The sequence below is a fragment of the Oncorhynchus keta genome, unplaced genomic scaffold (assembly GCF_023373465.1).
Source record: "Oncorhynchus keta strain PuntledgeMale-10-30-2019 unplaced genomic scaffold, Oket_V2 Un_scaffold_3531_pilon_pilon, whole genome shotgun sequence".
NCBI classification, from domain to species: Eukaryota; Metazoa; Chordata; class Actinopteri; order Salmoniformes; family Salmonidae; genus Oncorhynchus; species Oncorhynchus keta.
This window is the reverse complement of record NW_026290920.1, coordinates 489,913-517,584: the sequence shown is the minus strand read 5'-3', so window position 1 is coordinate 517,584 and position 27,672 is coordinate 489,913. Positions and strand designations below refer to the sequence as shown.

Here is a 27,672-nt window from a genome sequence, read left to right as displayed (position 1 = left end):
ATGTGACATATGGATGGTAATATAAAGAGGACAGACTTAAAAACTGAAAGGAGAGTAAGAAAAACATCCTGTGAAAGTGAACAAACAACAGGTTGAGGGAAGTGGAGGATCCCTCAGCGATCGCTTGCATCTCTGTCACAGGTGGCTGCTGGCACGTTCATTTGGGAGAACAGACTCATATTAATGGCTGGAACGGAATTAATAGAATGGTCTCAAACACATGAAAGACCTGGTTTCCATGTTGTTGATACGATTCCATTTACTTCATTGCAGCCATTATTATGAGCTGCCCTCCCCTTACCAGCCTCCTGTGATCTCTATGTGTGACATCTTTATCAGTTTATCAGAGTTTTGTTTCCAGAAACTATGCCACCTCTCACCTACTTCCTCATAAGTCAACTCAAGCTGATTAAAGTGTGGATTCCATCTCATCTACAAGAATAACAAGTATATCAAGTTATGTTGAAAGCTACTTCCCTGCCTTGCAGTAGACACAGCAGATTTATTTTCTCTCCAGTCTTTCCCCACAGGTCAGCGAGCTTTAAGCCAAACTCTTCTCAATTGTGATCTGCATGTATCTAATCGTAAGTATTATTTGTATATATGTTTAAAGCTGTCAGAGAAAATATAGTTAATGGCAGAAATGCTTTATACTAATAAATCCCAGCAATTAACATTCAAGTCAATGTTGATGGTTGGCAATAGCTGTTGTGTCTTGAGTAGTCTTTGGCCTGAGGTTATAAAATAGTGTGTGTGTGTGTCTGTCATATCCCTCAGTGCAGCTGTCAGGGATGATGGAGATAATGGGAGAAATGTTTTATATTATTAAATAAAAGGACCAAGTTTACATATTTTTGAAAGTCTGTCTTAAGTAGTCTTCTGTCTTAGGTCTCAGGTGGTCTCATGAGGTATAATAAATCCATATCATATGATCCATAACATCGCCTACTTTGAATCACATTTCGGGTCTAGAGCTCAGGATCTTTATGATTTATATACAGTATGTTATCATCTCTTTCAGAAATGATGTGGACTTGGACAGACTGTCTGTGTGTCAATCTCCTGATTCTTCTCCAAAGAGCAGGCTCTGGTAGAGTGAACTCATGTTCTTTTTGTGTGTGTGTGTGTGTGTGTGTGTGTGTGTGTGTGATGTGTTTGTGTGTGTGTGTGTGTGTGTGTGTGTTACCAGTTTGTGTTGTGTGTGTGTGGTCTGTTCAAGTCTGAACAATGTGAGGATTTGCATTTTTGATATTGATGGCTTCGGTTTGCACTTTCAGTATTAGGCTGTCCCTGGTTGGCTACCAACCTAAATCAAGCAAACCTTAGTATTTGGGCCAGGTTTGGTGTTGATCTTTAGTGTGGTCTGTTCAAGTCTGAAAGGGACCAACAGCTGATGATGTACATGGTCGTTTTTGATATTGATTGGTTGTTTTTCTTTCCAGCCAGAAGTTTGAGGTTCTTGGTCCGACTCGTGCCATTGTTGCTGTGGCTGGTGATGACATGTCATTCTGCCCTGTTACGTCAAACCCAACATCAGTGCTGAGGACATGAGAAACAGCAATTGACTGGTTCAGAAATAGTCAAACTCCCAGACACTTCAGTCAAACATTAGAGTCCATCTCTACCAAGATGTTTTGTTCGATAAAGATATTTATGACAAATACCATGATCAGATCCAAAAACATCCCGTACAGGGGCCAAGGACATCGTTGTTTCAAGAGGAACTGAAGAAGGGCAACACCTCTTTGAAACTGACCAGGGTACAAGGCACTGATGATGGACATTATAAATGTCTTGTTGAGTCTAAGACACATTATGATGATTCCATCATTCAAGTCTACGTCAGAGGTAGATTTCTTAAATACAACAACCCATGTGATGTTCCTCCCAATCTCAGTAGTACTTCATCTCCAGTCTCCCTTTGTGTCTGTAGCTATAGGATCCAAGCCAGAGGTTTCCATTGAGGGACAGAAAGAAGGAGGGATGGCTCTGCTGTGTGGAACTAAAGGCTGGTTCCCTGAGCCTGAGTTGGAGTGGCTGGACAGTGAAGGGGTCACTCTGTCTGCTGGACCGTCAGAGACAGACAGGGACTATGAGGGATTCTACATAGTCAAACTAAAGACCACTGCAAAGGAGACTGACATCAACCGCTTTACCTGTAGAGTCAGACAGAGCCAGCTCCATGAGGTGATTAAGATGGAGACAAAGTTTCAGTTTCACATCCCTAGTTTTATATACTGTTGTATTACAAAGTAACATCATTATTTTGTTTTTTAGAACTCTAAAGTATTCTAATGTCAAAATGAACCCACATTGGTTTTGTAGATCCAGCTATATGCCTCCACCTCAAATGAATGGAAAAGATAAACACAACATTAAACCAGGAAATTAGAAATTAATTTGGCATTTTTACAGATTTGGCATGTTGCTGGAGCTACACAGCTGATGTCATGGGACGTGGTTTCATTTGAGGTCTGTAATTGAGGTCTGACAAATACATTTCATTTATGAGTGAAATGTCCCTTTAATATTATTATTTGGTATTAGTGGTTACATGTCACTGATCTCAGTTGATTTGTGTCTTGCAGGCGAGCTGATCCTTGTTCACACAGAAACATGGAAAGTGGCCCTTCCAGTGATTGTCTCTCTGGTCATTGTCCTTGTGGTCATATCAGCTTTCATCATCTGGTGGCGGAAAAGTTTGTACAATGACTACAGTCATAATAAAACTTATTAAAGGGTTTATTTTACTTAATATAAATGTTTTAGCAGTGCAGTTTACAATGACATACACCACAGGAGTTGGGAACTAGAACCGAATGCTTTGCTAGTTCAATTCCCCATAGCAGACAAGGTGAAAAATGAAATCAGTTGATCTACCCTTGAGCAAGACACTGGAACCCTCATTACTCCAGGGTTACCTGTCATCTGGAATGGCTGATCCCAAAGACATTGACCTCTGTCACTCTCATGGGGAGTTGGGATATGCAAATAAACACAGTTCCACTTCACAACTCACTCTCGTATAAGTTAAACACTTGTATATACAGTGAAACAGGACAAATATAAGCCCTGTTTGACGTTTTTTGAAATGTAAAAAGCAGACATTGGTCAGATACAGTACAGGTGTATTTAAGGATTTGTATGAAATAAAATGTTCAGTTCACAGTATAGGGCAAACATTTCTATTTAAAACAACTTTCTCCACAAAAATAGATGTTTTAATATAAGGTTTATTTAAATCTCAGTGCATGGTTTACCTGAACTACATCAGTGTAACTTCTTCCTTCATGGAAATAACTTTGTCAGAAAACATCTTGAGTAGGTCATTTTGTGGACTTTTCCTCTAACTGTTATCTATTGTCATGTCTGTAGATGTATCCAGAGCTGAACACAGTCAAGAGCTAGGTAAGTAGTGTCTTACTGTCAAACATGCAGTTATCTCCTCCAGAAATGGAACTTTGTCAGAGAAAACACTGTGGTTCTGTGTTCATTTAGTATGTTCTCTGTTTTCTGTTTTTTATTTTATTTCTGCAGAGCAAGTTAAAGATGAACTCAGACTTGAGTTGAGTAAGTAGTGTCCAACAGTCCTATGCACGTGTCAAACTCATTCCATGGAGGGCCGAGTCTCTGCGGGTTTTCACTCCTCCCTTGTACTTGATTGATTAATTAAGGTCACTGATAAGTTAGGAACGCCACACACCTGGTTGTCTAGGTCTTAATTTTGAAAGGAACAACCAAAAACCATCAGATACCAGGCCCTCCATGGAATGAGTTTGACACTCCGGGTCCTGTGCATTGAGTCATGTTTCCATTTTAATAATTGTCTTCTTCATGGATGTGAGATGTGTTCATTAAGGATGTTCACTCTAACGGTTCTCTTATGTCTGCAATGAAATATCAAGATCACAACACTCATAAGCTGAGTAAGTTGTGTCCAACAGTCCTATGCATCAATGTGTCATTTTTTGACTCCCAATTTGATTGTTATACCAAACAACAATTGAAGACAAATAATTCCCATTACATGAATGTGTAACAGAAATGGATAGTGTACAACAGCTAGTTTCATGGATTTAAAATCCTTACATATTTGACATGAATACTTTTCATCACATTGTTTTTACTGTGCCCATCCCCCTGCCACACAAGGTGTTGAATGAATTATTCACCATTAAGAATGCTTTACTTTGATTTTAATTTATCTGTTTGTCTGCAGAGATACTTGCTGATCAGCTGGGTAAGTAGGAGCACAATGCATTACTAGACCCTTATGGTCAATATACAATACATACATGTATATTCTAAGGCAGGGTTCTCCAACCCTGATCCTGTAGCACTGCCGTCCCGTAGCTTTCAATCCAACCTTAGTTATAACTAACCTGATTCAATTTATCAACCAGCAAGTTATTAGAATCAGGTGCACGAGATTAGGGTTGGAGTGAAAACCTACAGGGTGGTTCTCCAGGAACAGGGTTGGAGTTAAAACCTATAGGGTGGTTCTCCAGGAACAGGGTTGGAGCGAACACCTACAGGGTAGTTCTCCAGGAACAGGGTTGGAGTTAAAACCTATAGGGTGGTTCTCCGGGAACAGGGTTGGAGCGAAAACTTACAGGGTGGTTCTCCAGGAACAGGGCTGGAGCGATAACCTACAGGGTGGTTCTCCAGGAACAGGGCTGGAGCGATAACCTACAGGGTGGTTCTCCAGGAACAGGGTTGGAGCGATAACCTACAGGGTGGTTCTCCAGGAACAGGGTTGGAGTTAAAACCTATAGGGTGGTTCTCCAGGAACAGGGCTGGAGCGATAACCTACAGGGTGGTTCTCCAGGAACAGGGCTGGAGCGATAACCTACAGGGTGGTTCTCCAGGAACAGGGTTGGAGTTAAAACCTATAGGGTGGTTCTCCAGGAACAGGGCTGGAGCGATAACCTACAGGGTGGTTCTCCAGGAACAGGGTTGGAGTTAAAACCTATAGGGTGGTCTTCAGGGTTGGAGCAAAAACCTACAGGGTGGTCTCCAGGAACAGGGTTGGAGAGCCCATTTCCAAGGGCTTACAATTTGCATTGTGCAAATAGCACAAAGTTGAGTCAAAATTATGTGGTAAAATATCACTGTATTGGAATAATTTTTTTACTCACTGCGATGGAAATGTTTACACAAAGAATGATATTGTTTTAATAATTTATTTCAAGATGTTTAATTAGCAAGAATTATCATTTGTTTTATGTTTCATTCACCCACAGATTTAGTAAACATGAAGGGCTGTCCAGGTAAATGAATGATACTGAATTGTATTTAAAATATATTTCATATCATATTTCTGTTGCTTAAGGTATACTATATTATGGTAGAGGGATGTATTTTTACACCATGTCACTTTGGATATGTTTCTGGTCCCGAACCTTATCAATAAAGTTTAGAGATTAAGAGGAGATTTGTCATTGTGTTCCAATGTATACTCTACTGTAATATTACATTACCATAGTTTCTGGTATCCCCTAATTCTGACATACTCTGTTTATATTGTAGAACTTGAAACCATCAGAAAACATGCAGGTCAGTGTGTTTGTTGTACTCTCCAGTCCAACCACCTAGAGTTTAGGGCTGTTTACAATATTCTGGTATTGATGCACGAAAAGGTTTGTTTTTAAAAACTTTACTTTCCATAACGGTATTTGACTGTTTGGTTTGTTAAATGTGATACGCCGTGTGTTACGTCCATTTCTATAGTTTACTTCGCTATTTGAGTCATCTCCCTCCGCTCTCTCTCTCCATGCAGCATTCCACACAGACCTAGCCCCGCCCCCTGTCACTCATGGAGCGCATTTGTTGTTCCTCTTCCGTCTTCGCATCAATGCAGTATGTGCAAAAATGTTAATGACAACGATGCTGTTTTCACGTTGCTTCTTATTAATATAAATCCACTAGCGTTCTATAATTACACTATACGTTTGTTTCTTACATCTGCAAACAGCTAGTTTGTATTTTCTAAGCAAGTTGGGCCTAAATCTTGTTAGCCGCTAATCGTTATCCAGCTAATAAAGAGTCAGAGCAAACGTAACTAGCTACTGTTTACAGACGGATAATCCCAGTAATGGTGTTGAACTACAGTACCAGTCAAAAGTTTGGACACACCTAATCATTCCAGGGTTTTTCTTTATTTGTACTATTTTCTACATTGTAGAATAATAGTGAAGAAGTCAACTATGAAAAACACATGGAATCATGTAGTAACCAAAAAAGTGTTAAACAAATCAAAATGTATTTTATATTGGAGATTCTTCAAGTTTGCCTTGATGACAGCTTTGCACACTCTTGGTATTCTGTCAACCAGATTCATGAGGTAGTCACCTGGATAGCATTTCAATTAACAGATGTCCTTTGTTAAAAGTACATTTGTGGAATTTCTTTCCTTAATGCATTTGAGCCAATCTGTTGTTTTGTGACAAGGTAGGGGTGGTATACAGAAGATAGCCCCATTTGGTAAATTATCAAGTCCATATTATGGCAAGAACAGCTCAAATAAGCAAAGAGAAACGATAGTCCATCATTACTTTAGGACATGCAGGTCAGTTAATCCGGAAAATGTCAAGAACTTTTAAAGTTTCTTTAAGTGCAGTCGCAAAAACCATCAATCGCTATGATGAAACTGGCTCTCATGAGGACCGCCACAGGAAAGGAGGACCCAGAGTTATCTCTGCTGCAGAGGATAAGTACATTAGAGTTGCAGCCCAAATCAATGCTTCACAGAGTTCAAGTAACAGACACATCTCAACATCAACTGTTCAGAGGAGACTCCGTGAATCTGGCCTTCATGGTCGAATGTGTCCATGTCTTTGTGAGAGTATGCAGATGATCTCTGTATGTGTGGCTCCCACCGTGAAGCATGGAGGTGGTGTGGGGGTGCTTTACTGGTGACACTGTCAGTGATTTAGAATTCAAGGCACACTTAACCACAGCATTCTGCAGCGATACTCCATCCCATCTGGTTTGGGTTTTGTGGGACTATCATTTGTTTTACAACAGGACAATGACCCAAAACACACCTCCGGGCTGTGTTAGGGCTATTTGACCAAGAAGGAAGGATGGAGTGCTGCATCAGATGACCTGGCCTCCACAATCATCTGACCTCAACCCAATTGAGATAGTTTGGGATGAGTAGGACCGCAGAGTGAAGGAAAAGCAGCCAACAAGTGTTCAGCATTTATGGGAACTCCTTCAAGACTGTTGGAAAATCATTCCTCATGAAGCTGGTTGAGAAAGTGTGCAAAAAAAGCTGTCATCATGCCAAAGGGTGGCTACTTTGAAGAATCTAAAATACATGTTCATTTTAAACACATTTTTTGGTTACTCCATGATTCCATAATTGTTATTTCATAGTTTTGATGTCTTTACTATTATTATACAATGTAGAAAATAATTAAAAATAAAAACCCTTGAATGAGTAGGTGTGTCACAACTTTTGACCGGTAATGTATATCTGCATGTGTATTTTGCGCAACAGTTTCTTCTAAATCAAAGAGGAATAAGCAAGAATATGTATGCTACATGAAGTAGCTAACAAAAACATGCAATGTATCCAAAGATTGTAGAGTCCCCTAGGAAACATTTGTCAACACTTTGATTTCTACCGTGTCACAATAACTCCTCCCTGGCATTTTCATTTGTTGTCATGTCAAACACTGTATTTAAAGTGGCCACTATTATATTCAAACTATTGAATAGGAATAATCATTTTATTTCCTTGATTCCAACTGTAATGCTCCGGGTGTCGTGGGTGTGGAGTCAAAATGCAGGAGACAGAGTTCAATGCTGTGCGTCTTTTACTAGCACCAACGCACCACAGGGTGCTCACAAAAGTAACGTTCCCAAACACAGGGGAAAAAATACAATGAAGAAATACACGACTAGGCACTAAACACGTACCTCTACAACAGAGCCGAAGGTTACAATGAAAATAATCCCGCACAACAACCAGGCGGGCCGGCTGTCTAATAAAGACAAACTAATTAAACATGAACAGGTGCTACCACTAAACATACAAGGAGGGAGAGGAAAAACAATCAGTGGCAGCTGATTGACTCCACACCCACGACACCCGGTGATGACGACCGCCGAGCGCCACCCGCCCGGGAAGGGGAAACACCCTCGGTCGGACTCGTGACACCAACAGTTCACCAAAAGTATTTTGCTCTAAATCGCAAGTCAAATCACAATTTCGACATTCGGTTAAAAATAAAGCATAGATTGTTTTCCCATATCGTGCAGCCCTACTTGGCATTGTGGAAATGATCTCAAATGAGTGCAGGAAATACAGAAATTGATGAAAACTTCTGAACTTTTAATTATTCAAAAGCATAAAATACTGTCATTCCGTCAATTTATTTTAAGTATTGTGATATGATATTTTGACCATATTGCCCAGCCCTACTAGAGTTTCACATGAATATTATTATATTCACATACTGGTATTACTTGAAATAACATGACCACACATTCACATCTACAGTATACTTATGCTGTTATCAATAATAACTTATAGGCTACATATGTCTACAGTAATGTACTGTGCAGTAAGTCCTGCAGTAAAATGTCCTCCCACATATTGATGTTCTTATTTTTTACTTCACAGTGGATGTGACTCTAGACCCTGATACAGCATATCACTCACTATTCATGTGTCCCAGAGCAATGTACTGAGCAGTAAAATGCAGTCCCCCATATTGTTATGTTTATTTGGTTTATTCTAATAAAGTGTGTTTCTGTCCACAGTGGATGTGACTCTAGATCCTGATACAGCACATCCCAGACTCATCCTGTCTGAAGACAGGAAACAAGTTAGATATGGAGACATAAAACAGAATCTCCCTGATAACCCAAAGAGGTTTGATATTGTTCCCTATGTCCTGGGAACGGAGGGCTTCTCCTCAGGGAGATTCTACTACGAGGTGCAGGTGGAGGGGAAGAATGGGTGGACTTTAGGAGTGGCCAGAGAGTCCATCAACAGGAAGAAGTTTATTCACCTGAAACCTGAGAATGGATGCTGGACTGTTTGGCTGAGGATTAAAGAATACAAGGCTCTCACTGACCCCTCTGTCCCCCTCTCCCTGAGAGAGAAGCCCCAGAAGGTGGGGGTGTTTGTGGATTATGAGAAGGGTCAGGTCTCATTCTATAATGTAGAGGCCAGGTCTCATATCTACTCCTTCACTGGCTACACCTTCACTGAGAAACTCTATCCATTCTTTTATTCTGGTGCTACTGGTAACTCAGCCCCACAGGTCATCACTCCTGTAGGTGTCACTGACTAACTGTTATCATCATATCAAACATTGAAATACTGGTTGTGTGTGTGTGTGTGTGTGTGTGTGTGTGTGTGTGTGTGTGTGTGTGTGTGTGTGTGTGTGTGTGTGTGCGTGCAAGTGTGTGTGTTACTGTCATGACTTTGCCCTGTTGGGTGAGGAAAGTATGGTAATATCAAAAGGCAGGGGAATGGAACAATAGTTCCCTTTCTCAACCAGTTGAAAGTGTTCGTTGGTACTTAAAGAATATGATGTCAGATCAGTTCTTGTCTGGAACATTATATCTGATGATAGGATGACATAAATTGTATCTTGGAAAGTCTACACATTCTAGTTATCAGATTCACATGGAATTAAACATGAAACTATTTGTGAAAATATGAAATGTAATTTTATCTTCTAAATGAGATAATTGTTTTCATAAGTAAACTATGCTCACTCAGTGGCCACGCCCAAGTGAACAGACATTGGTTGAGAACTATGAAACACGCCCTTCTCTCCCCCAGTACAAAAGTCCGTTGACGGAAGTTAACCTTAGTTCCCAATGACGCGAGGACTGGTGTCCGTACGTTTATAAGGGCTAATTTCAATATGGAGGTGATGATCACCTCACTGAAATGGTGTATTTCGACTAGACCAGCATAAGCTGATTATGGCAACTTAGTATGAACATTGAACGATTATTTACTAAAGAAGTGATACATCCTAGACTTTGAGTTATCAGCTGCAGCTGTAAACGTATGTGGCCTAGAAAAGGACAGACAATCTCCTAAGAACGACAGGGTACTTTAACGTACCCGCTCTACAACACTACGACCAGAAATATTCTTCAAAGGACAATGGCGACCTCTGCTGGGCAAACCAGTCTTCCATCTTCGACCCATCTATCGAAGGGCAGCTCAGAGTAAATATATATGTTGCATTTTCCTTCTCCGAATGGGCGGTTATTAGAATGCATAAGATTCTGTATTTACGGTAGAATAGCTTTTCAAGGTCCGATAGAGACCCAATCCCTTTGTCACTCCATTTTCCCGCTTTTCATTCAAACCCAACCCCCTTCTTTTGTGTAACGAGCTGTCATATTGGGTTAGCCCACTAGGGGATTTTCATGACATGATTAGTAATCAATGTATGATCGATCCTGTGTATATATATGTAATTCTGTGTGATTATTTTGGTATTTAGTAAATAAATAATTACACCAATTTGAGTATTGCTAATTCAACTTGTTAGCCAGGGTTCGTGCAGTACTTTATGACCATCCGAATGAGACTGAATAAGGTGACGATTAATGATTGACTGCTATTGATATTAAAGATCTTCAGATTTTCAAGAGATTGGATTCGGGAGATAACTGCTCTATATAAATTAATGCTTCCGTGGTGCCCCAGGTTATTAATGATTTAATTGTTGCATGGTTTAATTCAATCACACAATCAATTAAACGTTAGGTAATCGAGGTGATAAAATAGCATGTCATATAATTTAATCAGTCAGAGACACAACATAATTGGTACCACCTGTGAGGGATCTAAAATAGAATGACACTTCTATTTTGATTCAGCCTATATGCATTACTCAAAGTAACAATGTTCTCCTCCAAATGTTGCAGACCAAAGACGATCAGTTAATGAACACAATGACTAAGTTGGATGACAAATCAGCAGAACTCATTGAAGTTGCTGACCAAATGAATGATGAGAGAACTCAGGTGATGAAGATGGAAATATTGATTTCTAAGCAAGCGGAGGAAATCTCATCACCGAATCTCTTGCTCCATACTCAAGACCTCTATCTGCAAACAATGACAGATACGTTTGAGACCGAAAGGAGCAAGTGCAACACTCACATGTCCAAAATCAGTACTCTAAACTTTTTCTGCCTTTGGACCCAAATGAGAAATTCTGTGTTCTCCTGGGACCCAAGATTAGGAAAATATGCAACTATACATAAATATCAGTACTGTAAGGGGTGCGTAACCGGTGGCAGGGAAGTCAGATGCAGGAGAGCAGAATTTGGTAATAGCCTGAGCAGTTTAATAGCAAAACCAACGGCATGAAAATAACAAGATATGGGTACAAAAACCCATCTCGTACCAATCAACACGTGCACAAGCACTTACAATAAACAATACCACACAGAGACATGGGGGGAAACAAGGGTTAAATACACAACAAGTGATTGAGGGAATTGAAACCAGGTGTGAGAAAAAACGAGAAAAAACACATGGAAAATGAAAAGTGGATAGATGATGGCTAGAAGACCGGAGACGCCGACCGCCGACCGCCGCCCGAACAAGGAGTGGACCTGACTTCGGCGGAAGTCGTGACAAGTACATTTCATTGCCCTTATTGCCTAAAACAAATGCAACATAGACAAAAACAAATAACAATGAAATTAAATATCCATATAAATATGTATTAATGTTTAGTTTCCCCCATTAAAAACATACCTGTCTAGGTTGGAACTGTTGCTGTTAACTTCTTATGGCTGGGGACAGTATTGAGTAGCTTGGATGAATAAGGTGCCCAGAGGTTCCCAGAGTAAACAGCCTGCTCCTCAGTCCCAGTTGCTAATATATGCATATTATTAGTACATTTGGATACATTTGAAAACACTCTGAAGTTTCTAAAACTGTTTGAATTATGTCTGTGAGTATAACAGAACTCATATGGCAGGCAAAAACCTGAGAAAAAATCCAAACAGGAAGTGGGAAATCTGAGAGCGACCTGCGTTCCATTGCTTTTCTACAGACATAGGAATTCTCCGGTTGAAACGTTGTTGAAGATTTATGATAAAAACATCCTAAAGACTGATTCTATACTTAGTTTGAAATGTTTCCACGACCTGTAATATAAGTTTTTGAACTTTTCATCCGATGTCAGGCTGGATCTGCACGTGCGTTTGGATTTGTGTACTAAACTCCCTAATAAAAGTAGCTATTTGGACATAAATGATGGACATTATTGAACAAATCAAACATGTATTGTGGGACTAGGATTCCTGGGAGTGAATATTTATAATGTTAGTTCTGATTTCTGTTGACTCCAACATGGCGGATAAATGTATTTGTTTTCTGAGAGCCGTTCTCAGATTATTGCATGGTTTGCTTTTTCCGTAAAGCTTTTTTGAAATCTGACACAGCGGTTGCATTAATGAGAAGTATAGCTATAATTCCATGTGTAACACTTGTATTTTCATCAACATTTATGATGAGTATTTCTGTAAATTGGTGTGGCTATGCAAAATCACTGGATGTTTTTGGAACGCCAATGTAAACTCAGATTTCTTGATATAAATATGAACTTTATCAAACAAAACATACATGTATTGTGTAACATGAAGTCCTATGAGTGTCATCTGATGAAGATCATCAAAGGTTAGTGATTAATTTGACCTCTATTTGTGCTTTTTGGGACTCCTATCTTTGGCTGGAAAAATGGCTGTTTTTCTGTGGCTTGGTGGTGACCTAACATTATCTTTTGTGGTGCTTTCACTGTAAAGCCTTTTTGAAATCAGACACTGTGGCTGGATTAATGGGAATTTTATCTCTATAAGACGCGCCCTGCACTTTCACTGGCCGTTGTCATATCGATCCCGTTAACGAGATTTCAGCCCTAAGAAGTTTTAAAATACAATAAATAATTTATATTCTGAACTGATTGATCACATCACACAGATAAATAACAGATCACACACAGGCTTTTTGATTAAGAATAACAATTATTATTGTATTATAACAGCAACAGTTCCAACCTAGACTAGTTTTCAACAATAATTTCTATAGGAAAATGTACAATAGGCCTGATCATTTTCATCTTCATCTGTACTGTTTCCCTACCTTTGACCCCATTCCTGGTCAGCCAAACGATACTGCGATACTACGGGTTCTGACAGGGTTGACCTGTTGAAGCGAACATCGAATAGACACTTGATGAGGTTAATTCGTCTACAACAGCGATTACGCTAAACTTGCCACAGCTTTGAAATTAGAATTCAGTGGCTCTGCGAATCGCAAACACAATAGCTCACTGGCTAACACTGTCAAACAAGCTTGTAATGAACACCCACAAGCTTACTATCATAGGCTTTGTTCAGCTTACTTTGGCCTACTCACCATTCAAACAAATGTTTCTGTCAAACATGTATCCCACCTTCAGTTCCTACTTGGGCCCTATAGCCCATGTTGGCCTGCCTATCTTACAACTCAGAGAGCTTGCAAGCACAGCTTTTATGTTTCAAAAGCTCACAATGCTAAGAGCCCTGACCACTCGGTTTTGAAGTTTGACCAAATCAAATCAAATCAAAATGTATTTGTCACATACACATGGTTAGCAGATGTTAATGCGAGTGTAGCGAAATGCTTGTGCTTCTAGTTCCGACAATGCAGTGATAACCAACAAGTAATCTAACTAACAATTCCAAAACTACTGTCTTATACACAGTGTAAGGGGATAAGGAATATGTACATAAGGATATATGAATGAGTGATGGTACAGAGCAGCATACAGTAGATGGTATCGAGTACAGTATATACATATGAGATGAGTATGTAGACATGAGTATGTAGACAAAGTAAACAAAGTGGCATAGTTAAAGTGGCTAGTGACCAGGAGCACTCACTCCAGTTAGAGGGTGCATTCTCAGGTATTGGAGCGTTGAGAGATGACGCACAACAATGGCTTCTACCACGAAACCACAAATCCAATAACCACCGCAGTCAAAATAACCGCGACGTATGTCGCCATCGAAACAACTACCGCTACAATTGACCTGTTTGCTACGTTCCTGCACCCAACCCACACAGTGTCAGAGCACAAGGGTAACAAATGGTTAAAGGACGATCAAAACGTAGACCAATGTTCTCTAGAAGTTCCACTATGTGAAGAACGAAGGCGAGAAAAATTTGAGAAAAGGGTAAAAGATAAGTCACAAAGACTAGATGGGGATTTGCCAGACACCAGGTCCGCAGGAATTAACACCCTTAGCAAGGACATTAAAAATCGTATTTCTCCCGCTCTCCCTCGAGAACCTATCCAAGGCCCGCTTCAAGAAACAAGCCCACAGGCTTTATCTATAGACTTTGATACAAAGGTTGCGAAGAAAAAGGTCCAACACTTCGTTAAAACCAAGCCCACTCAAAATACAAAAAGTAAATCTGCTTTCACCATCCTACTGCAGTTATCACCTTTTATCCATCCTACTGCAGTTATCACCTTTTGGATAACATACTGTAGATATGCCTATTCTCTTGTTTTGGAGGTTGGGACAGAGTGGGTGTGTTTTCTCCTCTCCTCTTTGCAGTGTGTAATGGGATGTGTGCCACCCTTTCCAGGAGGACTATGGCGTTTCCTGTTTCTGTCTCCTGCCTGTCCCAGCAGTCTCACATCACCACTAACCACAGCCAACACATAGACCCAGAGACACACATTTTGAATATAGCTCATATACCCTTTCACACTACTGACTGAACATGTAAGGGGTGAGTACTGGCGGCAGAGAAGTCAGACGCAGGAAAGCAAAAACTGTGTTTCCAACAGCGCAGTTTAATAATAAAAACCCACCGGAAAACAGAACAATCAATAAATGGGTACAAAATCTGACGCACACAAGCACTTTCAATAAACAATTCCGGACAAGGACATGGGGAGAACAGAGGGTTACACAACATGTAATGAATGGAATTGGAACCAGGTGTGTGGGAAGACAAGACAAAACAAATGGAAAATGAAAGGTGGATCGTGATGGCTAGAAGACCGGTGACGTCGACCGCCGAACGTCGCCCGAACAAGGAGAGGGACCGACTTCGGAGGAAGTTGTGACAGAACAGGCTGAACAGAGCTGTACTGGGCTGGCCTGGTTACATATTTAACATACAGTGCCTTGCGAAAGTATTCGGCCCCCTTGAACTTTGCGACCTTTTGCCACATTTCAGGCTTCAAACATAAAGATATAAAACTATATTTTTTTGTGAAGAATCAACAACAAGTGGGACACAATCATGAAGTGGAACAACATTTATTGGATATTTCAAACTTTTTTAACAAATCAAAAACTGAAAAATGGGTGTGCAAAATTATTCAGCCCCCTTAAGTTAATACTTTGTAGCGCCACCTTTTGCTGCGATTACAGCTGTAAGTCGATTGGGGTATGTCTCTATCAGTTTTGCACATCGAGAGACTGAATTTTTTTCCCATTCCTCCTTGCAAAACAGCTCGAGCTCAGTGAGGTTGGATGGAGAGCATTTGTGAACAGCAGTTTTCAGTTCTTTCCACAGATTCTCGATTGGATTCAGGTCTGGACTTTGACTTGGCCATTCTAACACCTGGATATGTTTATTTTTGAACCATTCCATTGTAGATTTTGCTTTATGATTTGGATCATTACATTTAAGTCATTTAGCAGACGCTCTTATCCAGAGTGACTTACAAATTGGTGCATTCACCTTATGACATCCAGTAGAACAGTCACTTTACAATAGTGCATCTAAATCTTTTTAGGGGGGTGAGAAGGATTACTTATCCTATCCTAGGTATTCCTTAAAGAGGTGGGGTTTCAGGTGTCTCCGGAAGGTGGTGATTGACTCCGCTGTCCTGGCGTCATGAGGGAGTTTGTTCCACCATTGGGGGGCCAGAGCAGCGAACAGTTTTGACAGGGCTGAGCGGGAACTGTACTTCCTCAGTGGTAGGGAGGCGAGCAGGCCAGAGGTGGATGAACGCAGTGCCCTTGTTTGGGTGTAGGGCCTGATCAGAGCCTGGAGGTACTGAGGTGCCGTTCCCCTCACAGCTCCGTAGGCGAGCACCATGGTCTTGTAGCGGATGCGAGCTTCAACTGGAAGCCAGTGGAGAGAGCGGAGGAGCGGGGTGACGTGAGAGAACTTGGGAAGGTTGAACACCAGACGGGCTGCGGCGTTCTGGATGAGTTGTAGGGGTTTAATGGCACAGGCAGGGAGCCCAGCCAACAGCGAGTTGCAGTAATCCAGACGGGAGATGACAAGTGCCTGGATTAGGACCTGCGCCGCTTCCTGTGTGAGGCAGGGTCGTACTCTGCGGATGTTGTAGAGCATGAACCTACAGGAACGGGACACCGCCTTGATGTTAGTTGAGAACGACAGGGTGTTGTCCAGGATCACGCCAAGGTTCTTAGCGCTCTGGGAGGAGGACACAATGGAGTTGTCAACCGTGATGGCGAGATCATGGAACGGGCAGTCCTTCCCGGGAGGAAGAGGAGCTCCGTCTTGCTGAGGTTCAGCTTGAGGTGGTGATCTGTCATCCACACTGATATGTCTGCCAGACATGCAGAGATGCGATTCGCCACCTGGTCATCAGAAGGGGAAAGGAAGATTAATTGTGTGTCGTCTGCATAGCAATGATAGGAGAGACCATGTGAGGTTATGACAGAGCCAAGTGACTTGGTGTATAGCGAGAATAAGAGAGGGCCTAGAACAGAGCCCTGGGGGACACCAGTGGTGAGAGCGCATGGTGAGGAGACAGATTCTCGCCACGCCACCTGGTAGGAGCGACCTGTCAGGTAGGACGCAATCAAGCGTGGGCCGCGCCGGAGATGCCCAACTCGGAGAGGGTGGAGAGGAGGATCTGATGGTTCACAGTATCGAAGGCAGCCGATAGGTCTAGAAGGATGAGAGCAGAGGAGAGAGAGTTAACTTTAGCAGTGCGGAGCGCCTCCGTGATGCAGAGAAGAGCAGTCTCAGTTGAATGACTAGTCTTGAAACCTGACTGATTTGGATCAAGAAGGTCATTCTGAGAGAGATAGCGGTAGAGCTGGCCAAGGACGGCACGCTCAAGAGTTTTGGAGAGAAAAGAGAGAAGGGATACTGGTCTGTAGTTGTTGACATCGGAGGGATCGAGTGTAGGTTTTTTCAGAAGGGGTGCAACTCTCGCTCTCTTGAAGACGGAAGGGACGTAGCCAGCGGTCAGGGATGAGTTGATGAGCGAGGTGAGGTAAGGGAGAAGGTCTCCGGAAATGGTCTGGAGAAGATAGGAGGGGATAGGGTCGAGCGGGCAGGTTGTTGGGCGGCCGGCCGTCACAAGACGCGAGATTTCATCTGGAGAGAGAGGGGAGAAAGAGGTCAGAGCACAGGGTAGGGCAGTGTGAGCAGAACCAGCGGTGTCGTTTGACTTAGCAAACGAGGATCGGATGTCGTCGACCTTCTTTTCAAAATGGTTGACGAAGTCATCTGCAGAGAGGGAGGAGGGGGGGGAGGATTCAGGAGGGAGGAGAAGGTGGCAAAGAGCTTCCTAGGGTTAGAGGCAGATGCTTGGAATTTAGAATGGTAGAAAGTGGCTTTGGCAGCAGAGACAGAGGAGGAAAATGTAGAGAGGAGGGAGTGAAAGGATGCCAGGTCCGCAGGGGCGGGATTTTCCTCCATTTCCGCTCGGCTGCCCGGAGCCCTGTTCTGTGAGCTCGCAATGAGTCGTCGAGCCACGGAGCGGGAGGGGAGGACCGAGCCGGCCTGGAGGATAGGGGACATAGAGAGTCAAAGGATGCAGAAAGGGAGGAGAGGAGGGTTGAGGAGGCAGAATCAGGAGATAGGTTGGAGAAGGTTTGAGCAGAGGGAAGAGATGATAGGATGGAAGAGGAGAGAGTAGCGGGGGAGAGAGAGCGAAGGTTGGGACGGCGCGATACCATCCGAGTAGTGGCAGTGTGGGAAGTGTTGGATGAGAGCGAGAGGGAAAAGGATACAAGGTAGTGGTCGGAGACCTGGAGGGGAGTTGCAATGAGGTTAGTGGAAGAACAGCATCTAGTAAAGATGAGGTCAAGCGTATTGCCTGCCTTGTGAGTAGGGGGGGAAGGTGAGAGGGTGAGGTCAAAAGAGGAGAGGAGTGGAAAGAAGGAGGCAGAGAGGAATGAGTCAAAGGTAGACGTGGGGAGGTTAAAGTCGCCCAGAACTGTGAGAGGTGAGCCGTCCTCAGGAAAGGAGCTTATCAAGGCATCAAGCTCATTGATGAACTCTCCAAGGGAACCTGGAGGGCGGTAAATGATAAGGATGTTAAGCTTGAAAGGGCTGGTAACTGTGACAGCATGGAATTCAAAGGAGGCGATAGACAGATGGGTAAGGGGAGAAAGAGAGAATGACCACTTGGGAGAGATGAGGATCCCGGTGCCACCACCCCGCTGACCAGAAGCTCTCGGGGTGTGCGAGAACACGTGGGCGGAAGAGGAGAGAGCAGTAGGAGTAGCAGTGTTATCTGTGGTGATCCATGTTTCCGTCAGTGCCAAGAAGTCGAGGACTGGAGGAGGCATAGGCTGTGAGATGAACTCTGCCTTGTTGGCCGCAGATCGGCAGTTCCAGAGGCTACCGGAGACCTGGAACTCCACGTGGGTCGTACGCTGGGACCACCAGATTAGGGTGGCCGCGGCCACGCGGTGTGGAGCGTTTGTGTGGTCTGTGCAGAGAGGAGAGAACAGGGATAGACAGACACATAGTTGACAGGCTACAGAAGAGGCTACGCTAATGCAAGGAGATTGGAATGACAAGTGGACTACACGTCTCGAATGTTCAGAAAGTTAAGCAAGAATCTTATTGACTAAAATTATTAAAATGATACAGTACTGCTGAAGTAGGCTAGCTGGCAGTGGCTGCGTTGTTGACACTACACTAATCAAGTCGTTCCGTTGAGTGTAATAGTTTCTACAGTGCTACTATTCGGGGGCTAGCTGGCTAGCTAGCAGTGTTGATTACGTTACGTTGCGTTAAAAGAACGACAATAGCTGGCTAGCTAACCTAGAAAATCGCTCTAGACTACACAATTATCTTTGATACAAAGACGGCTATGTAGCTAGCTATGTAGCTAGCTACGATCAAGCAAATCAAACCGTTGTGCTGTAATGAAATGAAATGAAAATGTGATACTACCTGTGGAGCGAAGCGGAATGCGACCGGGTTGTTGAGTGCAGAAGTTATATTCGGTAGACGTTGGCTAGCTGTTAGCTGTTAGCTAGCTAGCAGTGTCTCCTACGTTAAGGACGACAAATAGCTGGGTAGCTGTTAGCTGTTAGCTAGCTAGCAGTGTCTCCTACGTTAAGGACGACAAATAGCTGGCTAGCTGTTAGCTGTTAGCTAGCTAGCAGTGTCTCCTACGTTAGGATGACAAATAGCTGGCTAGCTGTTAGCTGTTAGCTAGCTAGCAGTGTCTCCTACGTTAAGGACGATCATTGTCTTGTTGGAAGACAAATCTCCATCCCAGTCTCAGGTCTTTTGCAGACTCCATCAGGTTCTTTCAGAATGGTCCTGTATTTGGCTCCATCCATCTTCCCATCAATTTGAACCATCTTCCCTGTCCCTGCTGAAGAAAAGCAGGCCCAAACCATGATGCTGCCACCACCATGTTTGACAGTGGGGATGGTGTGTTCAGGGTGATGCTTTTACGCCAAACATAACGTTTTGCATTGTTGCCAAAAAGTTCCATTTTGGTTTCATCTGACCAGAGCACATTCTTCCACATGTTTGGTGTGTCTCCCAGGTGGCTTGTGGCAAACTTTAAACAACACTTTTTATGGATATCTTTAAGAAATGTCTCTCTTCTTGCCACTCTTCCATAAAGGCCAGATTTGTGCAATATACGACTGATTGTTGTCCTATGGACAGAGTCTCCCACCTCAGCTGTAGATCTCTGCAGTTCATCCAGAGTGATCATGGGCCTCTTGGCTGCATCTCTGATCAGTCTTCTTGTATGAGCTGAAAGTTTAGAAGGACGGCCAGTTCTTGGTAGATTTGCAGTGGTCTGATACTCCTTCCATTTCAATATTATCGCTTGCACAGTGCTCCTTGGGATGTTTAAAGCTTGGGAAATCTTTTCGTATCCAAATCAGGCTTTAAACTTCTTCACAACAGTATCTCGGACCTGCCTGGTGTTTTTCTTGTTCTTCATGATGCTCTTTGCGCTTTTAACGGACCTCTGAGACTATCACAGTGCAGGTGCATTTATACGGAGACTTGATTACACACAGGTGGATTGTATTTATCATCATTAGTCATTTAGGTCAACATTGGATCATTCAGAGATCCTCACTGAACTTCTGGAGAGAGTTTGCTGCACTGAAAGTAAAGGGGCTGAATAATTTTGCACGCCCAATTTTTCAGTTTTTGATTTGTTAAAAAAGTTTGAAATATCCAATAAATGTCGTTCCACTTCATGATTGTGTCCCACTTGTTGTTGATTCTTCACAAAAATATAGAGTTTTATATCTTTATGTTTGAAGCCTGAAATGGAGCAAAAGGTCGCAAAGTTCAAGGGGGCCGAATACTTTCGCAAGGCACTGTAGCTGCTGGAACCATGATGGACAGGACCATGTGGAAGGTAAATATCAGAGCCAACCAGTACAGTTTGATTTGGCCCAGTAGTGTTAAAAGGGGGATACAGTATACAGCACTGCTCTAAGACTGGTATGGTGGAACTTTGTTGGTTATTCTCAAATGATAATGTACTACACCTCATAATACAGTGTACTGCATTTGACCAGTGCGCATAGCACCACAATGGAGAGCACTGTTTAGTTGCCGTATCAGGCAGTTGTCAAATATGTAGGTACCATGATATACTAGTAAGTACATTATTTCTTATTAATACAAGCTGAAATAGAATGAAATAACTAGTTTGTATTTCCCAACATGATCAAGTGCTTTCATCTCTACAGCACAACAGGCACACTGCCATGTCCAAAGATGGTGGATAAATGAAGACAGTTGACTCCTGCCGTTTACCAATGAAAAAAAGTTGTCAGTATTGGGTCTACTTAAGCGGGCGGCTCTCCCATAGACAACAATGCGATAGCAGCTGGATGTGGCCTACCTAGTTCATTGACTCCATTACCCGCAGTATTAGACTTAAAACGAATCATCCAGAGATCATACACTGTTTACCAGGGGGCAGGGCTACTGACGTTAAGGCTAATCTGAAGATGGTGTTGGCTAAAGCTAAAACTGGCAAGTTATTTTTTTGACCATATTTTTGACCATATCCCCTGCGTATCTAGCAAATGTGGTGTTGCTGACATTTACGATAGCACATTTACATTTACATTTTTTTTTGTCTTTTGAGCTTCTAGTCATGAAATCTATGCAGCCTACTCAATCACATTTTATAGCTACTGTTTACAGGCCTCCTGGGCCATATACAGCGTTCCTCACTGAGTTCCCTGAATTCCTATCAGACCTTGTAGTCATGGCAGATAATATTCTAATTTTTGGTGACTAATATTCACATGGAAAAGTCCACAGACCCACTCCAAAAGGCTTTCGGAGCCATCATCGACTCAGTGGGTTTTGTCCAACTTGTCTCTGGACCTACTCACTGCCACAGTCATACTCTGGACCTAGTTTTGTCCCGTGGAATAAATGTTGTTGATCTTAATGTTTTTCATCATAATCCTGGACTATTGGACCACCATTTTATTACGTTTGCAATCGCAACAAATAATCTGCTCAGACCCCAACCAAGGACCATCAAAAGCAGTGCTGTAAATTCTCGGACAACCCAAAGATTCCTAGATGCCCTTCAAGACTCCCTCCTACTACCCAGAACGTCAGAGTACACAAATCAGTTAACCTCCTAACTGAGGAACTCAATTTAACCTTGCGTAATACCCTAGGTGCAGTCGCACCCATAAAAACAAAAAAACGTTTGTCATAAGAAACTAGCTCCCTGGTATACAGAAAATACCCGAGCCCTGAAGCAAGCTTCCAGAAAATTGGATGGTAAATGGCGCTACACCAAACTGGACGACTTCCGACTAGCTTGGAAAGACAGTACCGTGCAGTACCGAAGAGCTTATTTGAGGAAAATAAGAACAATCCCAAATCTATTTTTGATACTGTGTTGGGGAATAATCAGAATTGGTGGGTAACATAGATAAGATGTTTTATTTTAATTATATGCTTATGAGTTATTTCTCATAAGAATGTATTTTGTTGTACTATAGTGGTGGCCATTGGCAGTTATCTGTTCTATGTCAAGACTAAGTTGCATGGGCCGCAGAGAGGGGAGAGGTCAAAGTGTCATCATGTGTAAACATATCTTTTGCTCCACTGTGTCTGTGTGCCAGTCACTCCCTACTTTTCCCATTGGGGAGAGGAGGATGGCAGTGTCTGGAATCATTCTATGCTCCCTGTGAGCTTGTCCATGATTGGTTGTATTTAGAATTGGTTGTATCTAAATGACCATTTGATATATGCCTGTTGATATGGAGGCTTGGTTTATGGTTCTAGGGTTTTAGTAAGGAGACAGAGCTGAATGATTTATTATGTCTATGCTGTCGGACTATGTGTGTTCTTTGCTATTAAAGGATCTCAGTTGCATTGTAGTGGGGCTCTCAGAGAATTCATTGATAGACACTGAATCGATCTTAGAGTCACAGGGTTGTGATAGAGCTCATATAATTAAAGATGGACTTTGATAACTAACTCTTGACTTGTGTGTGGTTTGCGCTCATGATTTGGTAAATAGAGGAAATTTCCATGACAACTGTCACAAAGCTAACTAAAAAGCAGCATTCACCAAAAGAGGATGGCTTTCACTTCAGCAGTGATAAATTCATGAACTTCTTTGAGGAAAAGATCATGATCATTAGAAAGCAAATTACAGACTCCTCTTTAAATCTGAGTATTCCTCCAAAGCTCAGCTGCATAACTCTGCCAGGACCTAGGATCAAAGGAGACACTCAAATGTTTTAATACTATATCTCTTGACACATTGATGAAAATAATCATGGCCTCTAAACCTTCAAGCTGCATACTGGACCCTATTCCAACTAAACTACTGAAAGAGCTGCTTCATGTGCTTGGCCCTCCTATGTTGAACATAATAAATGGCTCTCTATCCACTGGATGTGTACCAAACTCACTAAAAGTGGCAGTAATAAAGCCTCTCTTGAAAAAGCCAAACCTTGACCCAGAAAATATAAAAAACTGTTGACCTATATCGAATCTTCCATTCCTCTAAATATTTCTAGAAAATGCTGTTGCGCAGCAACTCACTGCCTTCCTGAAGACAAACAATGTATACAAAACTCTTCAGTCTGATTTTAAACCCCATCATAGCTCAGAGACTGCACTTGAGAAGGTGGTAAATATCCTTTTAATGGCGTCAGACCGAGGCTCTGCATCTGTCCTCGTGCTCCTAGATCTTAGTGCTGCTTTTGATACCATCGATCACCACATTCTATTGGAGAGATTGGGAACCCAAATGGGCCTACACGGACAAGTTCTGGGCTGGTTTAGATCTTATCTGTCAGAAACATATCAGTTTGTCTCTGTGGATGGTTTGTCCTCTAACAAATCAACTGGTGATCCTCAAGGCTCTGTTTTAGGAACCACTATTGTTTTCACTATATATTTACCTCTTGGTGATGTCATTCGGAAACGTAATGCTAACTTTCACTGCTATGTGGATGATACACAGCTGTACATTGCCTACCCTGGAAGCTTATGTTTTAGACATAAGGAAGTGGATGGCGGCAAATGTTCTACTTTTAAACTTGGACAAAACAGAGATGCCAGTTCTAGGTCCCAAGAAACAGAGAGATCTTCTGTTGAGTCTGACAATGAATTTTGATAGTTGTACAGTCGCCTCAAATAAAACTGACCTTTGCGTTATTCTAGACCTTGATCTCTCTTTTGACAAACATATCAAGACTGTTTCAAGGACAGCTTTTTCCATTTACCTAACATTACAAAAATCAGAAACGTTCTGTCCAAAAATGATGCAGAACAATTAATCCATCCTTTTGTCACTTCCAGGTTAGACTACTGCAATGCTCTACTTTCCGGCTACCCGGATAAAGTAATAAATAAACTTCAGTTAGTGCTGACCTGTTGCACCCTCTACAACCACTGTGATTATTATTGTTGTTGATTATTGGGGCGGCAGGGTAGCCTAGGGGTTAGAGCATTGGACTAGTAATCGGAAGGTTGCAAGTTTAAACCCCCGAGCTGACAAGGTACAAGTCTGTCGTTCTGCCCCTGAACAGGCAGTTAACCCACTGTTCCTAGGCCATCATTGAAAATAAGTTAACTGACTTGCCTTGGGGGAAAATGAAAAAGGGGGAAAAATATATATTTTTATTTTATTTGACCCTGCTGGTCATCTATGAACATTTGAACATCTTGGCCATGTTCTGTTATAATCTCCACCCGGCACAGCCAGAAGAGGACTGGCCACCCCTCATAGCCTGGTTCATCTCTAGGTTTCTTCCTAGGTTCTGGCCTTTCTAGGGAGTTTTTCCTAGCCACCGTGCTTCTTCACCTGCATTGTTTGGGGTTTTAGGCTGGGTTTCTGTACAGCACTTTGTGACATCAGCTGATGTAAGAAGGGCTTTATAAATACATTTGATTGATTGAAAAAATAAATGAGGGCGTGGGATGTCCCATTTCCTCTTCCATCTCTGCAATGACATGTCACTGTGATCAGTGTGTGTCTACTGCCCTCTAGTGTCGACTTGATGTCAGTGCAATAAGGCCATAGTTCTCTTGTAGTCTATGCCAACAACCCACCACAGTGGATGCCTCAATCAATATGTGACATATGGATGGTAATATAAAGAGGACAGACTTAAAAATGAAAGGAGAGTAAGAAAAACAATCCTGTGAAAGTGAACAAACAACAGGTTGAGGGAAGTGGAGGATCCCTCAGCACTTGGAAGATGCCTTTTATGGTTCATTATTACAGGTTCTTTAAAAAAATAACATTTTCTGTTACAATCTAAAACTATGTTGTTGAATAAATATGTGTACACATTGCTATGTCTTTGAATGAATTTGCCCAAATCTTTCACATCCAGTCTGACGAGGTACATGGTAAGGGCGATCGCTTGCATCTCTGTCACAGGTGGCTGCTGGCACGTTCATTTGGGAGAACAGACTCATATTAATGGCTGGAACGGAATTAATAGAATGGTCTCAAACACATGAAAGACCTGGTTTCCATGTTGTTGATACGATTCCATTTACTTCATTGCAGCCATTATTATGAGCTGTCCTCCCCTTACCAGCCTCCTGTGATCTCTATGTGTGACATCTTAGTGTAGCCAGTTTAATAGAGTTTTGTTTCCAGAAACTATGCCACCTCTCACCTACATCCTCATAACTTAACTCAAGCTGATTAAAGTGTGGATTCCATCTCATCTACAGGAATAACAAGTTATGTTGAAGCTACTTCCCTGCCTTGCAGTAGACACAGCAGATTTATTTTCTCTCCAGTCTTTCCCCACAGGCCAGCGAGCTTTAAACCAAACTCTTCTCAATTGTGATCTGCATGTATCTAACCGTAAGTATTATTTGTATATATGTTTAAAGCTGTCAGAGAAAATATAGTTAATGGCAGAAATGCTTTATACTAATAAATCCCAGCAATTAATATTCAAGTCAATGTTGATGGTTGGCAATAGCTGTGTGTGAGAACCAGACAGGCCTTGATAAAAAGGCCAAGTTTAGCATATTTAACAAAGTCTGTCTTGAGTAGTCTTTGGCCTCAGGTGATTAAATAGTGTGTGTGTGTGTGTGTGTGTGTGTCTGTCTGTCATATCCCTCAGTGCAGCTGTCAGGGATTATGGAGATTATGGGAGAAATGCTTTATATTATTAAACAAAAGGACCAAGTTTACATATTTTTAAAAGTCTGTCTTAAGTAGTCTTCTGTCTTAGGTCTCAGGTGGTCTCATGAGGTATAATAAATCCATATCATATGATCCATAACATCGCCTACTTTGAATCACATTTCGGGTCTAGAGCTCAGGATCTTTATGATTTATATACAGTATGTTATCCTCTCTTTCAGAAATGATGTGGACTTGGACAGACTGTGTCAATATCCTGCTCCTCCTTCAAAGAGCAGGCTCTGGTAGAGTGACCTCACATGTTCTTTTGTGTGTGTGTGTGTGTGTGTGTGTGTGTGTGTGTGTGTGTGTGTGTGTGTGTGTGTGTGTGTGTGTGTGTGTGTGTGTGTGTGTGTGTGTGTGTGTGTGTGTGTGTGTGTGTGTGTGTGTGTGTGTGTGAACAATGTGAGGATTTGCATGAACGATGGCTACGGTTTGCACTTTCAGTATTAGGCTATCCCATTGGCTACCAACCTAAATCAAGCAAACCTTAAGTATTTGGGCCAGGTTTGGTGTTGATCTTTAGTGTGGTCTGTTCAAGTCTGAAAGGGACCAACAGCTGATGATGTACATGGTCGTTTTTGATATTGATTGGTTGTTTTTCTTTCCAGAGAAGTTTGAGGTTCTTGGTCCGACTCGTGCCATTGTTGCTGTGGCTGGTGATGACATCATTCTGCCCTGTTACGTCAAACCCAACATCAGTGCTGAGGACATGAGAGTTGACTGGTTCAGAGTCAAACTCCCAGACACTCAGTCAAACATTAGAGTCCATCTCTACCAAGACGGCAGAGACAAATACCATGATCAGATCCACTCCTACAGGGGAAGGACATCGTTGTTTCAAGAGGAACTGAAGAAGGGCAACACCTCTTTGAAACTGACCAGGGTACAAGGCACTGATGATGGACATTATAAATGTCTTGTTGAGTCTAAGACACATTATGATGATTCCACCATTCAAGTCTACGTCAGAGGTAGATTTCTTAAATACAACAACCCATGTGATGTTCCTCCCAATCTCAGTAGTACTTCATCTCCAGTCTCCCTTTGTGTCTGTAGCTATAGGATCCAAGCCAGAGGTTTCCATTGAGGGACAGAAAGAAGGAGGGATGGCTCTGCTGTGTGGAACTAAAGGCTGGTTCCCTGAGCCTGAGTTGGAGTGGCTGGACAGTGAAGGGGTCACTCTGTCTGCTGGACCGTCAGAGACAGACAGGGACTATGAGGGATTCTACATAGTCAAACTAAAGACCATCGTAAAGGAGACTGACATTAACCGCTTTACCTGTAGACTGAGACAGAGGCAGCAACATGAGGTGATTAAGATGGAGACAGAGTTTCACATCCCTAGTGAGTAACATCATTATTGTTTAGCTGAGATGAAACACTTAATGTTTTATATACTGTTGTATTACAAAGGCTCTTAACAAACATACATAGGACAGTTGGATACAAAAACTGAAATGTCAAAATGAACCCACATTGGTTTTGTAGATCCAGCTATATGCCTCCACCTCAAATGAATGGAAAAGATAAACACAACATTAAACCAGGAAACCAGGAAATTAGATGGTATGTTTTACAGTCATTTGGCATTGAGGCATATTGCTGGATCTACACAACTGATGTCATGGGACGTGGTTTCATTTGGACATTAGTCTGCAATAAGGTCTTTAAACATCTGACATACATTTCATTTATGAGTGAAATGTCCCTTTAATATTATTTTTGTAGCAGTGGTTAGCATGGCACTAATCTAAATGTAT

General features: G+C 42.1%; 2 protein-coding genes across 2 annotated transcripts; both read left to right on the top strand.

Moving 5' to 3' along the window:
* The first annotated feature begins 480 nt into the window (after positions 1 to 480).
* LOC127906038 (butyrophilin subfamily 1 member A1-like) lies at positions 481 to 27,264 on the top strand. The gene is made up of 4 exons (XM_052515897.1): positions 481 to 584; positions 26,092 to 26,154; positions 26,521 to 26,883; positions 26,969 to 27,264. The coding sequence occupies exons 2-4, from the start codon at positions 26,094 to 26,096 to the stop codon at positions 27,262 to 27,264; spliced, it is 720 nt and encodes a 239-aa protein (XP_052371857.1). The 5' UTR covers positions 481 to 584; positions 26,092 to 26,093.
* LOC118382739 (E3 ubiquitin-protein ligase TRIM39-like) lies at positions 2,220 to 10,504 on the top strand. The gene is made up of 8 exons (XM_052515899.1): positions 2,220 to 2,227; positions 2,589 to 2,699; positions 3,376 to 3,408; positions 3,538 to 3,570; positions 4,220 to 4,240; positions 5,244 to 5,270; positions 5,530 to 5,556; positions 8,773 to 10,504. Exons 6-8 carry the CDS (start codon positions 5,255 to 5,257, stop codon positions 9,306 to 9,308), a joined length of 579 nt encoding a protein of 192 aa, XP_052371859.1. The 5' UTR covers positions 2,220 to 2,227; positions 2,589 to 2,699; positions 3,376 to 3,408; positions 3,538 to 3,570; positions 4,220 to 4,240; positions 5,244 to 5,254; the 3' UTR covers positions 9,309 to 10,504.
* Positions 27,265 to 27,672: the final 408 nt, after the last annotated feature.